Raw genomic sequence first — 18,190 nt, forward strand, 5'->3', positions numbered from 1 at the left:
AGTGCAAGAGGAAAGTCCCTATGAGCTCAGAAGTTCCTGTTCTGAGATCATGCTCACCCCATGACCTATCCCCAACAAGGTCAGGTACACCCAACATACCCTTACCCAATTCCTAAACGCTAAGGCATGAAACCTGCCCCCGCCTATGGTCCCCAACTCCCTGCTTGTGGTTTTTTCCTATAAAAAAGGAACCCTTGTAATAGTCGGGGCCACTCCTCCTCTGCCTGCTGCATTGGTGCGTTGGATGACGATCAGGACTAGTAAATGGTCCTTTTGCGCTTGCATCGGATTCTGGCTACCTGGTGGTCTTTGGGGGACTCATCGACTTGGGCATTTCAGTACAACTATGTCCCATGTAAGGATGTCCAATGACAGACCTTATATACAATGGTGATCCTATAAGATTATATGGCCTAGTGATATGGTAGCCATCTAGGTTTGTGTAAGTACACTTTAGGAAATTTTCAAAACAACAAAAATACCTAATAGTACATTTCTAAGATCATATCCCTGTCATTTAACTGATGTATGACTGTATGTTACTTTTTTTTAAAGACAATTTTTTAGAGCAGTTTGATTCACAGTAAAATTGAGAGGAAGATACAGAGATTTCCCATATCATGTCCTTGGGCTTCCCAGCCTCCAGAACTGTGAGCAAAATGAAACTCTGTTGTTTTATAAACTACCAAGTCTGTGGGATTCTCAGAGCTACAGGAAATGAACTAAGATAATCACCTGAAGTCCATAGTTTACTTAAGGGTCACTCTTGATGTGCATTCTGTGGGTTTGGAGAAATGTACATAATGACATATATTCACCATTTAGTATCATAAAACTAGTTTAACATTACTAAAAATTCTCTGTGCTCCACCTATTAACCTCTCTCCCACAGCTTCTGATCTTTTTCACTATGTTCATAGTTTGTCTTTTCCAAAATGTCACATATTTGAATCAATAGTATGTGGCCTTTTCAGATTGGCTTTTTTCACTCAGTGATATGTCTTTAAGATTTCTCCAGGTCTTTTCATGGCTTTATCAAGTTCATTTCTTAATAATATTATTTCTTAATACTATTCTATCAGCTGGATGCAAAGTTTATTTATCCATTCATGTATTGAAGGAGAATCTTGGTTACTTCCAAGTTTTGGTAATTATAAATAAAGCTGCTATAAACATCTGTGTGCAGATTTTTGTGTGGACATAAGTTTTTAACTCCTTTGGGTAGATACCAAGGTGTGGAGTTGCTGGATCATTGGGTAAGAGTATGATTCGTTTTCTGCAAATCTGTGTTCAATATAGTACTTTTTAATAGTCAGTGGTAATGAATATTGTTACAACCCACACTACATATATGGAAAGGAGGAGAAAACAATCAGTTATTCACTATGAACTCATGGTTTTATACACACCACAATATGTGGGTGTGTATATATGAATATTTATGTTATGTGTATATGTATGTATGTCTAGTTTCTAAGGTTATTTGGTGAAAGATTCTAGAAGTTCAGTAGCAATGAGCACACCTAAAGCACATATTTTGGTTTCTAAATGCCATTTTCCATTAAAAAGAATCAGAATTCCTTGGAGAAATGGGTTGGAGAAAGAAAAACTACATAAGGAGTTGAAAATCTCATTGTACCAAAAGGCAAGAAAATCCTCAAAGATCAAAGAGGACATGCCAAAAGGAAATAAGTCAAATTAAAGGGACTCCCCTGGCCAAAACAGAGAGAATTCAAAGCACTTAATTAATTATAATGAAGGATTAGCATATATTGATTAAAACAAGAACCCATGAATTCATGTTGAAATAAATCAATAGGAAGATAAAGTTTTCTCATAGTAGAAAGGCAATTAATAAATAAAGAAGTGACAGAATTAGAAAAAAAATCACTCAATTATAATCCTAATTATAATTGAGGCAACGACACTAAAACTAATAAGGGAAAATTTGAGGAATAACAGAATATTAGTGTATTTTTAAAGTTTCCCTCTAGATAAAATAACTTATTAATAAGTAGAATACAGTAATTTAATAGTGGAGAAATGACTACCTTGACAAAGTTATTCCATTGAGAGAGCAAATCAACATCATAAGCCTCTTCATTGGGGGCACTGAGTAGCATACCTCCTCACTTTTGTGATATTCCTGCACAAACCATAACTTAAGTCAGATAAAAGGAAACATCCAACAAACTCCAAAGAGAGTTTATAAAATAACTATTTTGAGCTACACATTATAAGTGTTTGACACATGGATGAAAATAGAATTAACCCTTCCATTTGCATATTTCCAGAGCACTACTAGTATAGGTTTTTATCTGAAAATGTAGGACATGAAAAGGTTGTTAGTTTCAGCAGCAGTTGGTCATAGAAGAATTGTTCCTGAAGATTCGCAGCCAATGTTTGGACAATTTGACTTTTATTACATGTATGATTACACGAATGGTATGAATCTACATGGTGCACAACCGTAGAAATGAAAAGATGTACCCCATTTGTGTACAATGAATCAAAATGCAGTCTGTAAAAATAAATAATAAATAGAACAAAATTTAATACAATGCCACAGTGAAAAAAATTTAATACAATGCCACAGTGGGGGTGGGGGAGGAAGAAGAGAAAGAATAGTAGATGGGGCAAAAGGACCTTCACAGCCACAATGGAAATTCTCAGTCCTTCAAGTTCTAAAGGATCTTTAAATAAAAAGTCCAGAAAAAGTCAAATAGCTCTTCAAAATTCTCTTTTGAATTTAGTTAATGCTAAAACTATTTTTCCTGCTCAATTTCATAGATTCCACTAGAGATGAAAAGTAGATGTAGGTAGATATAAACAACACTAATCTACTTCAAGGAAAAAATATAAGTATGTAAGAAGGAAATATTTCATGCATTAAAAGACAATTTCCCCCAAAAAAAGGTAAAATCATGACCCTCACACAAATATAGTAATGAATACATGGTAAAATTTTATTTAACTCATTAATGAGGAAACTGACAAGATGCTATGTAAAGGATAAATCAAGGAACAGATAGGAATATTACAACAAATGTGCCAGTGGAGGCAAAACATTTTTCCGTAATGGTGATGTTGAGGGGGAGGGTTGTCACTCCAGTTCATAGAGTTCATTTCCATGGAAAAACAAAAAATATTTTTCATGGCTTTTATCTACAACTTAAATATAACTCCACAGACTCAGTGTCAACCAGAAAGGACATGTTTTCTAGGCAATGAAAAAAAAAAAAAAAAATTCCACCGGCACCTAACAACTATAATTTATTTCCAGACATGGAGTAAGCGGAAAGTCTCAGATGATACTGGGAATATACTGGTCATGAGGTTAACTTCCCAATTCAATAAACACATGTGAAAGGAAATCTTCCTTTCACGTGCAAGCATTTCAGGCAAATTAGATATTGTACTTTTTGGGTTCACTGCGTGGTAGAGAAGCCAGTTCCCCAAAGCTAATTAGCTATTCAATGACCACTCAATATGCCAAAAACAACTCTAAGGCAACCTGGAAGTAAACTGCCCCTTCAAAAAGACATTATGCAGCCAGATTGAACGTTTGGCTCACTGTTTGCTGGTGGGGAGGAAGTGGCTTCGCAGATGTACACTATTCTTACATGATTCTGAACACAATCTAGACCACTGCCTCCTCACTGTCCTCCCACCTGCCCCTGGGTGGCCTCTTGAGTAGCAACGACTTGTTAAAAGAGCATACCTCAGGATCTAGAGCCAGAGGCTCAACCATTTACAAGCTTGTTTCTTCTGAAAAAATGGGCATTGCTTACAATACCTAACTGCCAGGGTTACTGCAAGATTTAGAGAAAAGGGATGTGAAAATGCTTTGTAAACTGTAAGAGTTATTAAAAAGAAAACATCTTCTCTTAGAATGCCACAGTGCCAATCATCGGTATGGAAGATAATGGGCCTTGGTGCCTTTCAAGCACCCACGGAGTTTCCACCGAGCTGGGCGGCGGGAGCCCACACTGGCTCCTCCCCACCGCAACCTCCGAAGGCCCGGCTCAGAAACGGCAGGGGCGCGGGGATCCGCCTTCCCAGCCCGCGGTGCTGAAGGGTGAAGTCCCGCGCCGGGGCGGGGCAGGCCCCGGCCGCCCAGTTCATGATAAGCGGTGTCGGGGACTGGCAGCGCCACGGGCAAGGGGACCGCGGGCAGTGCAGGATGGGCCCGCGCAGAGCGGCGCGCCTGCTCCAAGGCCCCGGCCTGTCGCCGCCGCCGTCGCTGCTGCTGCTCTTGCTGCTGCTACCACAGCCTGGCCGGGGTGCCGAGGCCGGCCGGCCGCCCCACCTGGTCTTCGTGCTGGCTGACGACCTGGGCTGGAACGATGTAGGCTTCCACGGCTCGCGCATCCGCACGCCGCACCTGGACGCGCTGGTGGCCGGCGGGGTGCTCCTGGACAACTACTACACGCAGCCGCTGTGCACGCCATCGCGGAGCCAGCTGCTCACCGGCCGCTACCAGGTACGCTGCGTCCCCGGCAGCTCGCTCGGCCCCGCGCCCAGCGCCGCCCCGCCTCCGGCTGTGGCCCTGCCGCTCCCGGCCGGACCTGGCCTGCGAGACGCGGGCGTGGACCAACTGAGATCAGCTGTCAAACCTGGGTCCACGCCAGGCGGCTTCTTGCCTAGGCTGAGGCGTCCTCGTTCCTCCCAGGCCTGCAGCCTGCGCAGCTCTGCGCATGCTCAGCTCAGGGCGCGCAGCACCACGGAGCCCCCAGGCGCTGCCCGGTTCCAGAGTGGTTTTTCGTTTTCTAAAGATCTGGGTGAAGAGGTTTCTGGGAAGGGTAGGTTTGGAGCCTGGCAGTCGGCATGCACAAGAATCAGAAAGGCCTCTCCCAAGCAATCTCACAGAGGAAGAATAGGGTGAGGGAGAGGGAATGGGTTGGGTTCCCTGGAGTAGAGTCAAAATCAAAACGCCCGCCTTGGGGCGACCCTGGTACCCACAGGAACCCCGTGGTCGTAGGTTAGGAGTGTTTGACCAAAGATTGAAGCAATTTTTACAAGTTCTCAAAACCCATAGTATGAAAACCCCAGATTGGGGTTTTTCTTGGGCGGCTGACATTGCTTCTAGGTTTAACTTTGTATTGAAAGCCTTAGAGCATCTTCACTCTTAATGCTTTTCTTTAGAAACATCTCTGTAATTAATAGAGAAAATATACATGTACAGAGTGTGCTTATGTTAGATGACTAAGAAGAGCAAGAACAGTTGCAGAGTGTTTTAATGTCTTGAATGGTAATTATTGAAACAGCCAATGAGGTTGTTGTCTTTACCCCCTTTACAGGTGAAGAAATAGCCTGCATAAACTGGATGAAATGTTTACAATCATATAGCTAGAAAGTGGTAATGCTGTTTTGTGCTTTTCCTAAGTCCACTAGTTATTTCACGCCTATAAAACGAACTTTCCCCCTCAATCTGTTCAAAGATGCAGATGTGATTATGACACACTGAATACAATAATTTATACTGGACACTGTTTGATACAACACACACGTCTCCCTTCCTATATATATATATATATTTAAATGACATATAAATTTTATTTTATTCAACAAACATTTTAAGCTTACTATGCTAGTCACAGGAGATATCCTTGAACCCTGATGTCTGAAGTATGTAAGTATGCGTTCACATAAACTTTCAGACCAAACCTAGCCCCATGGTGTCCTAAGACCAAGAGAAGACAGGATTCATTTATAATAGAGATTTGAACAGTGATCTGAAGACTTATAAAGAGGAAAGCATTTTGCTAAGAAACATCTGTAGCCAAGGTTTTGCGGTGGAGATAAAGTGTGGTTTCCTTCATGGTCAGCAGTGACACTTCCCACAGTTCCAATGGGGCTGCTAAGTGTAATCAGGAATCCCTATTGTAATGCAAACCTCACTCTAGACATTTTGTAGAACTAGAGGGATATGCAAATAGAGAAAAGGGAGAAAAGGAAGTTGAGGTCTGTCTCAAGGGTTTTGCATTTGCTCGGACCTAAGAGAACTGAACTCACATTGTGAAAGAAAGGAAGGGTCATTTGTTTCTCCAACGGCTTCCCTTCCAACAGACTTGGAACAGGAAAACAAATACCACACTTCAAAAACTCATTCATAGAATCGACTGCTTTAGTCCCTTAATATCTTCTCCCACCAGACACCAACATTTCAGTCTTGGGGAAAATATTTGAATATTTGGAGAACCCTGTGATTAAGAAGCAGAGGAAGGGTGAAGCTGGCTACTCCAAAATCCTTTATTGATCTCTCCGTGTAGCTGACTCTAGGCAGGCCAGCCTCCCCAAATATTTCTCTTGACTTTTCTTTTACCGGTTTTATTCTTTCAGAGTTTATGAGACCCAGTTAGATGTTGGGTTAGTAACTATCTTCTTCTAAAGGAGTAAACACTTCTGGGAGGGCTAAGGAGTCTCATTGCCCTCAGATACTATATGCTTGCACTGTCCTGGTCCCTTTACTAGTATTAACTAATTCTCACAAAGATCCTATGAGGTAAGGCTTCTCTTAGCCTCCCTGTTTTATAAAAAGCAAACTGAGGTTGGAAGAAGCCAAGAAACTTGTCACAGGGCTAGTAAATGGTGGACAGAATGTGAACCAGACAATGTGGTCCAGAGTTCGTGCCTATAACCACGATACCATTCCATATTGCTTATGCAGAATTATCAAAAATATCATTTCAAGAGCTGCTTTATATTTACTAAATAATCTCATTATTTTTGGACATTTAGGATATTCCTAAATATCTCGTTAAAAAATTAACTTGTCATTTCTTAAGTTAGAAATTACCTGTCGGGGCTGGGGAGATAGCTCAGTCCGTAGAGTGCTTGCCTTGTAAGCACAAGGCCCTGGGTTCGATCCCCAGACCACCCCCCCCCCAAAAAAAAGAAAAGAAATTAACCCGTCTTACGTGTATCATGGAAATAGATTTTAGTTCTGAAAAAGTCATTTGTTGTACATAATGTTCTCTAATAAAATGAGGAAATTTGTTGGCTTTTTCAAAATTAGGTACTTGAAAGAACTACTTAGGAGTCATATCTGTGAACTTGGCAACCATACTTTAACTTATGGAAAACCCCTTCCCAATTGTCTCTTAGGATTAGAAAAGTGATAAACAAGTTTTGACTGACTGGTTTGTGTACTGTCTTGAAATCCTGAGTTTTAGTTTTTTGGCTTGCAAAAGTATTAGAGGGGTAGATGAGGAATTATGAGGTGTAGGTTTCTATTTTGACTGTGTCAAATTCTGATCTAAATGACATCATTTCCACATAAGTAAATAAAGGAGTTGAGCTCTTCTATAATATAGGATGTGTAATAATACATAATATTGCACATAGTATATTAACAATATATAATATCTAACACTCTCTGTAGCTCTAAATTTCTTTGACTCCAAAGCGTTTGTGTCCTTAGGACAAATTTGTAACTTGGCAAACACACATTATACTACCCACTATCGCCATCTGTTGGTGGAGAGATTCATCTTGGCTAACACTTGTGTGCTTCACAAATTGTATGAGCTGCTTATTCTGCCATTATCAATTAACTTAACCAGAAGTGTGAATTAAGCTTTTTAAAAGTTATGAAGATCTTCAGTTGTTAATAATCCTCACAAATGATTCTTTTCTAAACCTCTGTGTTTTGGTGAAAAATACAGACAGCATGAGTGAGGTGGGTGGGTGATATGGGAAAACTGAATAGCAGATGAGGTAAGTAGTTCTTGGAAAACCCAGGAACCAGAAATAAGGTTTCTCTATACTCAGGCTCATGTTCTTCCAATAGATTTATTCACACAGTATTTTAAAAATCTTTAAAAATCTATATTTATTTGTTTTTAAAACAGAACACATTCATGTGGTTTAAAAACTCAAAACTCACATTAAAGGCTTATATTGGAATCTGCCCCCCCCCATCACACACACATTCTGTTCCTTAGACTTAGGCAAACAATGCTCACTGAATTGCATATATCCTTCTGAAAGTGCTCTATATGTATAGAAGCAAAAACTGATATAGATAGTTCCCTCTTCTCTTTTCATAAGTATGGTAATAAACCCTTCACACTGTTTTGCATAAATCATTTTGTATTTGCTTAACATTTGAATCATTCCATGTTGTTAAATAAAGAGCATCCTCTTTAATTTTTATGGCTTCATAATATTTTGTTAAGTGGATATATCATGCTTTATTTAATCAGTTATATAATGATGGTCTTTTGATATCCCAAAGAAGGTGAAGTCAACATGCCATTTTACAAATATTTGAACATATGTGTAGGACAAGTTCATAGAAAAGGAATTTTCTGGATTTAAGAGTCGATAGTATTTTTAATTTTGATAAATATTGTGAAATTGAACTTCAAGAGATTGTGCCAATGTATGTTTTCACCAGCAATATATTGACCATTTCCTTATACTATTTTTCGAAAATTTTAGTTCATATGCTATAACATTCATCATTTTAAAATATAATTCAGTTTTTTTTTTTTTTTTTTTTTTTTGTGGTGCTGGGAATTGAACCCATGGCCTTGTGATCGCAAGGCAAGCACTTTACCGACTGAGCTATCTCCCCAGCCCCAATTCAGTGATTTTTTATATAGTCACAAGGTTGTACAACCAATGTTTCATCTCTCCAAAAAGAAACTGCAGTTTCCTACTCTCCCCATGCCACCAGGACCTAGAAATCACTAATCTATTTTTTCTCTCTCTAGATTTGCCTATTTTGGACATTTCATTTAAATGGAATCACATAATAGATGCCCTTTTATATATACATTTAAGCCTTAATTGTTCCATTTTATGGCTCAGTAATACTCCATTGTATGGATATTTTCTTTTTTTTTTAATTTTAAACTATGATTGCTTTTATTACCAAATGTAGGAAAACACTGATTCTTTCATAATTCTGTAATACTGCCTCAGACTCCCACAGTTTCAAAACACCCATTTAAAATAAATGATTCTGAGGGAGGGAAGGGTTAGTGTTAGGGTTAGAGTTAGGGTTAGGGAGGGGGGCAAGTATGGAGGAAGGAACTACTGTATAGAGGGTAAAGAGGGGTGGGAGGGGTGGGGGGAAGGGAAAAAATAACAGAATGAATCAAACAACATTACTCTATGTAAATTTATGATTACACAAATGGTATGCCTTTACGCCATGTACAAACAGAGAAACAACATGTATCCCATTTGTTTACAATAAAAAAAAAACACACACACACAAAAAATAAAATAAATGATTCTGAGAATGGAGGAAGAAAGGACTGTATAGAGGGAAAAGAGAGATGGGGGGGGAAGGGAAAAAATAACAGAATGAATCAAACAACATTGCCCTATGTAAATTTATGATTTTTAATTAAAAAAAGATAAAAAATAAAATAAATGATTCTGTTGTTGTTCATAATAGAATAAAAATCTTTAGCTTTCATGGTTCATATTGAATAAGAAATATGTTAAGTTTGGGCATGATAAATTAGTAGTAAACAGAGCATGGAACTATTGATTCACTCAAATCATATCTCATTCGAATAGTCTAAGGACTTCATCAGACAGATTCAAAAATAAGTAAGTAAACTTTCAATTTAAAAATACAAACATTTCAATGTGTTGATTAAATAAAAAATACAGAAAGTGTGCTGTCACCAAATGTGCATTTTTCAGGATTCATTCCGAAATTCAGTGTAACATATAATAATAGTATTTCAGTTAAATTATGGCATTTGGGGAAACTTATACTTTTGGGCAAAGATCACATAGTACATGCTTTTTTTGAGGAGGATGTGTTAGAAAAACTGCAATAATTAATATTGCCTTAACATTTCTAAAATCATATAAAACCATCAACTCTGACTGCCATTACAATAAATTTTCATACTGGGTATATTACTGTCTGCTCACTAGTAATCATAACACATAAAATGGACTCAAAATGAATATTCAAAATCAATTATTTTTCATAAGTGAAACATTTCTGAGACTTTCTAAGATTTGTGTCTTAAGCATACAGTACTACAGTGCTGGCTACATAAAATAAATAGAAAATGTGAGAGGAAGCTCAATAATCAGAGGCTATACTGCATTTAAAGATTGAACACTGGCTATATACAGAAGGGAAAACACTTCAACAATACTTCATGTTACAGAGCTTTCTCTTTTAATATGCCATTCATGAGTTTTTCCATTCTGACATTCAAAATTAACAGTAATAGTGAAATTCTTTTATCCTTTGGTTTCTAAGGACAAACAATGCAGTTTACAATGCCTCTGGTTTTAGTTCCTCTAGGATGACATTCATTAGCAGAGTAACCTCTGATGCATCAGCTGAAGTTTGGCAGCCCAAGAAGTGCACCAACTGCACCAAAGTATTCCTCATGTTCTAGAAACAATGCTTTCAGTTGACCTTTGGACCAATAATCCAGTGCATATGCCAGAAGTTTCATTGACAGAGTATTGACACGTAAAAAGTTTCCAACAAAGACAACACTGCTTATTTTCCCATTAACAGCACACATTGGTGTCACAGAACCAATATCACTGGTGATAGTAACTAAAGCAGCTCTTGCCAGATCTTCTTTACTAACAGATTCTCGCTTCTCTTCATAAATCATATTTCCAAAACTAGATGCTACAGTCCAACCTGGCAAACCAAATTTTTCATAATCGTCTCCATAAATATCATGGACCAGTTTGTGAGCTTGGGTGCTGTCACCTTAGGATGCCATTTCAAGAGCCTCTTCAAAACTTTCACAGCCAGTCAGTAAACTGCATAAACCCAGAAAGGTACCCCCTCCAAGGCTTGTCCCGGTCACTCGTTTATAGTTATCTTCTGAGTGGACTGTTAAGATACTGACTCATGAACCAATGTTCACCACCAGCAGTGGACAGGGATCATCTAGGTTAAAAGGCATCTTTTGGCATCGCTCAGGTTCTGAGGCATGAGCAAAATAATAGCTGTCTGCTTGTCCCTTGAAGCTGACAGAATCTATATACAGCAAGCGCTTTACAAGGCAGTCACGTTCATCCAGTTTGTGCCGGTGGAGGTTTCCAATTGTGCGAAAATCTTTTTCAAACTTGTAAGCACCACCTCCTGTAGCACACTGCACTGTTTGTAGTCTCTTCCCATTTGGCTAAAAGTAGGCAGGTCATGAGTTGGAAATCTGATAAAGTGCAAGTTCCCTTTTGGCCAAAAAGTGTTAAATCCTTCAGTTCAAGGTGTACATCCGGAATGTCAGTGGACCCATGTGCTACATTAGAAGTCAAATATTTCCGAATACCTTTTAAGCTCTCAACTTCCTCTTGCTCTTCCTCTACTGTGATATCAAAAGCTTTACTAGAGTTCCCCCAATGTCCATGCCAAACCATGGGAAAGAGGGTTTCTTGGCATCCTTGATCTTTATAGCGTCGGCCTGAGGGGCGAGGGGAAGCCTGGGGTCCGGAGCAGGGGGAAGCGCGGTGGTGACTCCGCAGCTGGCTGGCCCGGGTTCCTCCCCTCAGGCGGGGCGGGGCGGGCTTGGGGCAGGGCGGCGGCCCCTGGGGCACACCCGGCCCAGGAGGCGTCCCCCACCCCTTGAGGGGCAACCTGGAGGAGGCACTGGGGAAGGCGGCCGGGCTCCCGCAGCCGCTCCCAACAAAAGGCCCCGGTCCCTGTATGGATATTTTCTGTCTTCTACATTCACCATCAACTGATGGATTTTGGGTTGTTTCTATATTTTGGCTGTTATGAATAATGCTGCTGTGAACATCCATGTACAAGTTTTTGTATGAACATGCATTTTTAGTTCTCTTGAATACCTAGGGGTGGAATGTCAGTTTATGTAGCAACTCTAATGTTTTAATTTTTCAAGAAACTGCCAAGCTATTTCCTACAGCAGCAGCACTATTTTACATTTTCACTAGCAATGCATGTGGATTTCAGTTTCCCTATGTCCTTGCCAACCCTTGTTATTATCTGACTTTTTTTATTCTAGACTTCTAGTCATCCTAATGAAAATGGAGTGGTATCTCGTTGTGGTTTTGATTTGCATTTCCTAATGACAAATGATGGTGATCATCTTTTTATGTCTTACTATTTTTGTATCTTCTTTGAAAAAAATGTCTATTCAGATGCTTTGCTATTTTTTAATTGGATTATTTATCTTTTGTTGAGTTATAAGAGTGATAAGTAGCAGGTAGACATGAATGGTAGAGATATAAAGAAAAAGGGTTAATTCTATAGACATGAACAGGACCACAGGAGGGGAGAGGGAAATTGGGGCAGACCAAGGGTAGGGAATCCTGAGGAAAGTCACATCTCTTTGCAGTTTGAAGCCCAAGTTCTATCTGGGAACAACACACCCACTCAGTCAAACTGTCCTAATGGGTCCCCTGGGCATGTGCGCCAAGCTGCAGTATATCCGAAGGTAATCTTTGGCAAATGATGAGGCCATTCTATCTTTTTAATCCATTCTGCCAGTCTATGTCTTTTGATTGATGAGCTTAGGCCATTAACGTTCAGGGTTATTATTGAGAAATGATTTGTATTCCCTGTCATTTGGCTTATTTTTGGTTTGTAAGTTGGCTTGGTTTCTCCTTTGAGTGGTTTTTCTCTAAGGTAGTTCCTCCCTTTGCTGACCTCCATTGTTGTTTTTCATTTCCTCCTCATGGAATATTTTGTTGAGAACATTCTGTAGTGCAGGCTTTCTATTTGTAAATTCTTTTAACTTTTGTTTATCATGGAAGGATTTTATTTCATCTTCAAATGTGAAGGTTAGTTTTGCTGGGTATAGGATTCTTGGTTGGCAACCATGTTCTCTCAGCTTGAAATATATTGTTCTAGGCCCTTCTAGCTTTTAGAGTCTGGGTTGAGAAGTCGGCTGCTATCTGTATTGGTCTCCCCCTATATGTAATCTGATGCTTTTCTCTTGTGGCCTTCAAAATCCTATCTTTATTTTGAATGTTAGGCATTTTCATTATAATGTGCCTTGGTGTGGATCTGTTGTGATTCTGTGCATTTGGTGTTCTGTAAGCCTCTTGTATTTGATTTTCCATTTCATTCTTCAGGTTTGGGACATTTTCTGATATGATTTCATTGAATAGGTTGTTCATTCCTTTGGTTTGTATCTCTGTGCCTTCCTCAATCCCAATAATTCTTAAATTTGGTCTTTTCATGATGTCCCATAGTTCTTGGAGATTCTGTTCATGATTTCTTACCATCTTCTCTGTTTGGGCGACTTTATTTTCAAGATTAAATATTTTGTCTTCATTGTCTGAGGTTCTGTCTTCCAAGTGGTCTAGTCTGTTGGTGATGCTTTTTATTTGGTTTATTGTCTCCTTCATTTCAAGGATTTCTGTTTGTTTTTTTTTTTTTTTTTGAGAATCTCTATCTCTGTTGAAATGATCTTTTGCTTCCTGCAGGTGCTCTTTCAGCCAATTGGTATTATCATTCATTGCCTGCATTTGCTCTCTTATCTCATCCTTTGCTTCGCGAATGATCTTAATCATGTATAATCTGAAGTCCTTTTCTGACATTTCTTCTAACATAGTGTTGTTGGATTCTATTAATATAGAATCTAGATTTGTTTGGATCATTTTCTTCCCTTGTTTTTTCATGTTGTTCACGTACCTTCCCCTCTAGCAGTGCAGATCTGGGGTATTGCAGATTTCCCTCTACAATAACAAAATGAGTTCAAATATTATCTTCAGTAAAACAAACAGGCTTGCAATAAGGTCTGCAGTTTCTAATGGAGGACAAAGAGGATGGAGAGGGATGTAGACTGTGGCTGTTAATGGAATAAGAACAGAATATACAGAAGTTCTAGATAATAGAAAGGGTGAGAGTGTAATCAAAAGAAATCAGATGTTAGCATGCAAAAAAAGGGAGAAAGAGACTCTGAGGGAACAGGTAAACAAAAGGAAAAGAAAGCAAGAAAAGTAAAGAAATAAAAACTTAAATTTTTTTCAAAAGGAGAAAAAAGAAAATCTACTGTATAACAGTCATATACTAATGAAACCTCCCAGTGTTCAGTAGCCTGATGCATGAGAGGTACCTGATAATGAGCTTCAAGCCTCCAGCAGGCATCGCAGGATGGGATTTGCCCCACCCAAAGATCGGAGCTATGGCTTCCAGGATTATCCAAGATGGCCGCTCTGGCTTCAAAATGTGTTGGCAAATGGGGAGCTGCAGCTCAGGGGTGGACGTGATCAGCTGGAGGTCCTGGAGACGGGATACAGTTGGTCCGGCAGGGGTCCTGGAGGTTGGGTATTTGGTGTGGTTTCGGGATCCTGGAGGCCGGGTGCAATCAGTCGGTCTGGGGTCCTGGTGATAGGGCACAGTCAGTTGGTCTGGGGGTCCTGGCGGCAGGGAGCAGTCAGTGGATGTGAGGGCCCCAGAGGCAGGGAGTGATTGGTCGGGCTGAGGGATCCTGGAGATGGGGCTCAGTCAGTCCGGCCAGGGGTCCTATGGGGCCTGGCTGTTGTCTCAAAATGGTGGCAGCCACATGTAATCAAACCTGCAGGTACTGTGACAGTGAACTTCCAGGCGACAGCAGGCAGCTGGTGCTCCACTGGTGGTTGGCAATCAGTTTGCTGACTGTTGTCGGAAGATCGGGAGGTGAACCTCATGTGTTTGGTGATGGATAGGAGTAAGGCAGGCGATGGACAGGTGAGAGGCAGGCAAATGGTGGATGATAGATGCCTGACAGTGAGCAATCTGCTCTCAAAAAAGGCATCAATATGCTGGCAGATTGCAGGTCATCACAGCAGACAAATGGGTAAACACCAGGGGATAGATAAGCAGCAAAAACTGCCTTACCTAGGAACAGATATCCTCTGCTTGAAATCGGCTTTACGGAGCGACAAGGAACGCAGCCTCTCTCTAGTCCGCCATCTTGGAATTCGATGAGGCCATTGTAATATTAGCAATATGGTTTTGTCTCCCTTGTGGGCTTTCACCAAGAATGCAGGGAACAGTGCTTGAGTCCTTCTGCCCAGAGTTAACACCACCTGTCAATCATGTCTGCCAATCATGTTGCATAGCTACAGGGGAGGAACCGAACTCTGGTGAAAAGGAGACATAACATATTGAACCAATATTTGGAGGTCACCTTCTCTCTTGGAAAGGTCTCCGGTTTTCTGGAGTATACTTTTGTTTTGTTAAATAAACCGTTGTGCTTGTGAGGCAGGACCACCACCCCAGATAAAAACCCTTGGCTAAAGCTTATTTTCTGTTTTTGGCTGACTAGATGGCCCTACTTATACTTGGATGGCCATGCATTCTGTTGTTGCCTCAGGTTTCTTGACTACCCTAACATTGTCAACCCCAAGGAATTATTTTGAACCCAAGCAATTATTCTGTTTTAAGGAACATGTACAGACAAACTCAGGTTAACAAACATAATGTTATCCCCTTTATGGGAATAAGAAATTAAAATGGTACACCTTCAATTGAGACAGAGAAAGAGAACAATCAAGGGGACCCTCCAATGAAAGTTTAGTTCTCCATCAAAACAGTATAAAAACCCCATCAGAGAGCCCCTAGCAGTACTCTCTTTGGGACCCTCCCATTCTGTGGAGGTTTCCTGGCTTGCTTCTAATAAATCTGCTAATGAATTCTCGCCCTTCATCTTTGCATACTTCAGTCTTGTGGTGTGTGAGACAAGAACACTCCAGTGCTCACATGACCCTGTGTTCCTCCTGTTTTTTCTCTTTGTTGGTGTTTCCCAACTGAAATCCAAGGTCATTTCTGCTCAGAACAACCTGCTGTCCTGTCTGGGGAGGGTACTTTCACCTTTTTCCTTGCTCACACAATGTGCTGCTTCTGTGTCTTCTCTGAAATCTTTCCTTGGAGAATGTAAGAACCAGGGAAGCCTGTATCTCCTAAACAAGAGTTCTTTCTATATTTTTGGAACTAAAACTTAATCAGATATATGACTTGCAAATATTTTCTCCCATTTTCTGGGTTGCTTTTTACTTCCTTGATAGTGTCTTTGGATATGCAACAAAAGTTTTAAATTTTAATGTAGTAAAATTTATCTGGTTTTTTTTTTTTTTTTGGTCACATGTCATATCTATGAAACCATTGTGTAACCCAAGATTACAAAAGATTTTCTCTTCTAGGAGTTTTGTAGTTCTAGCTCTTACATTTAGATTTTTGATACATTGAGCTAATTTTTATATGTAAGGTGAGGTATGTGGATACATGTGGATATCTAGTTGTTTTAGTACCATTTATTGAAAAAAAATTCTTTTCCTCATTGAATGTGCTTTGCACACTTGTGAAAAATCAATTGATCATAGATGCCTGGGTTTATTTGTAGATTCACAATTCTTTTTGCATATGTTTATCATTATGGTAGTACCATATTGTCTTGACTACTGTAGTTTTATACTAGGTTTCAGAATCAGAAAGTGTGAATCTTCCAATTTTTATATTTATTTTCAAGAGTGTTTTGGCTGTTCAGAGCTCTTTACTTTTCCATATGAATTTTAGGGTCAACTTATCCATTTCTATAAAAAAAGCAAGTAGAATTTTGATAGGGAATGCATTGATCTGTAGATCCATTTGAACGTAGTCTATCCCTAGCAATATAAATCTTCCAGTCCTTGAACATGAGATTCTTTTTCTTTATTTGGGTCTTCTTTCATTTTTTATAACAGTATTTTGTAGTTTTCAGCATACAACTGTTGCACTTCATTGGTTAAATGTATTTCTAAGAATTTTATTATTTTTGATGCTGTTGTAAATGGAATTGCTTTCTTAATTTCATTTTAAATTGTTCATTACTATTGCTTAGATTGCAATGATATATGTATATTGATCATTCCACAACTTTGCAAGACTTGCTAGTCTAATAGTGTGTGTGTGTGTGTGTGTGTGTGTACTCTTTAAGGTTTTCTGTATTTACAGATACAAATACAAAAATACATCTGCAAATACAAATAGTTTTCCTTCTTGCTTTCAAATCTAGATATCTTTTATTTCATTTTCTTGCCTAATTGCCCTGGCTAGAACCTTCAGTGTAATGTTGAATAGAAATCACAAGAGTAGACAACCTTCTCTTGTGCAAGCTTTCAGTCCATCACCATTAAGCATAATGTATTCTTTCATCAACAAATATGGAGTGACTAGTTATGCCAAGCATTGTGCTATACTCTGGGGAATCTCCTGGTACTTAAGTTTGGGGGGAGGGGTGGACTAGGAGGGACCAGGAGGAGAGTGAAAAAAGTACATGTAACCAAACTGGTAAATAAGGTGAATATAAATGGCATGGCAATAAATGAGGGAAGAAAACAGAGTAGGTAAAATGATGGTGCCTCATGAAGGATACTCCGAGGAGGTGGCGTTGGCAGAGGCCTGAATCAAGAGGAGCAAGTCACACACAGATCCTGGAAAGAGTTTAACAATGAGGGAGGAGCTACAGAAGCAAGGGCTCTGAGGCTGGAGTGAGCTTGTTCCAAGAATGGGAGAAGGTGGTCCTGGAACTGAGTCACTGAGGGTGCCAGAAGTGTGCCCTGAGCCTGATGCTGCCTGCTTATGATAAAATGTTAGGCCTTCAGCGTTCCTTGTTCCAATTCTCATTGTAATGTCACCTTGGAGGCTATTATACATTAAAGAATGTGTCTCATCTAACAGTGTTCTAAATAAGTACATTTTAAAGAATGTGACTTTCTTCTTTTTAAAATCCCTTCCAGGAAATTCATTCAAAAGTTTCAGGTATAAAGATCTTTTTGTGCTTTCTCCCAACCCATCTTCCCAGAGGAAGCACCTGTTTATTAGTTTCTTGATAGCCCTTGGAGGTGTGTTTTGCATGTAGGAATTAAGTTTTATTTGTTTCCCCCTTGTTCAAAATCTCAAGATTAGAAATATTAATTTAAAAATCCTCCAGCTTTTCTAATAGGATTGGTATACTTTATACTGCTTCTGGTTCAAATAGGGACTAGAAAATACTGATTTTTCATAGTTTAACAAATGGATTGAATTCAACATAAAACATTCATTGTATATCTGTATTCCCAATATGTGTTTTAATGGCAGTTCTGGAATCTGGCTTCTCCTCTAGATTGCTGTCTCTGGCCTAGAGAAACACTGTATTGTGTTGTACAACTAAGTGGACGAGTGTGCTGCACACTTAAACGGGTTTCCTGAAAGAGGTCACTATCGTAATCAAACTTAATCAAAGCCATGACATCCCTAGGATTGGCAGGCCAG

At 39.5% G+C, this 18,190-nt stretch overlaps 1 protein-coding gene and 1 pseudogene across 2 annotated transcripts in view; one reads left to right on the forward strand and one right to left on the reverse strand.

Moving 5' to 3' along the window:
• Positions 1 to 3,194: 3,194 nt before the first annotated feature.
• Positions 3,195 to 18,190, forward strand: part of ARSB (arylsulfatase B) — a 215,212-nt gene continuing 200,216 nt past the window's right edge. The window contains exon 1 of the mRNA XM_079143576.1: positions 3,195 to 4,483. Coding sequence (XP_078999702.1) covers positions 4,124 to 4,483 — 360 coding nt within the window. The 5' untranslated portion in view covers positions 3,195 to 4,123. The remainder of the gene's footprint in view (positions 4,484 to 18,190) is intronic.
• Positions 9,386 to 11,684, reverse strand: LOC306663455 (pantothenate kinase 3-like; annotated as a pseudogene). The gene is made up of 2 exons: positions 11,547 to 11,684; positions 9,386 to 11,411 (listed from the first exon to the last, which is right to left on the reverse strand). The product of its transcript is annotated as a pantothenate kinase 3-like (transcript).

This window comes from Sciurus vulgaris (genome assembly GCF_902686455.1).
Source record: "Sciurus vulgaris genome assembly, chromosome: 6".
Taxonomy (NCBI): domain Eukaryota; kingdom Metazoa; phylum Chordata; class Mammalia; order Rodentia; family Sciuridae; genus Sciurus; species Sciurus vulgaris.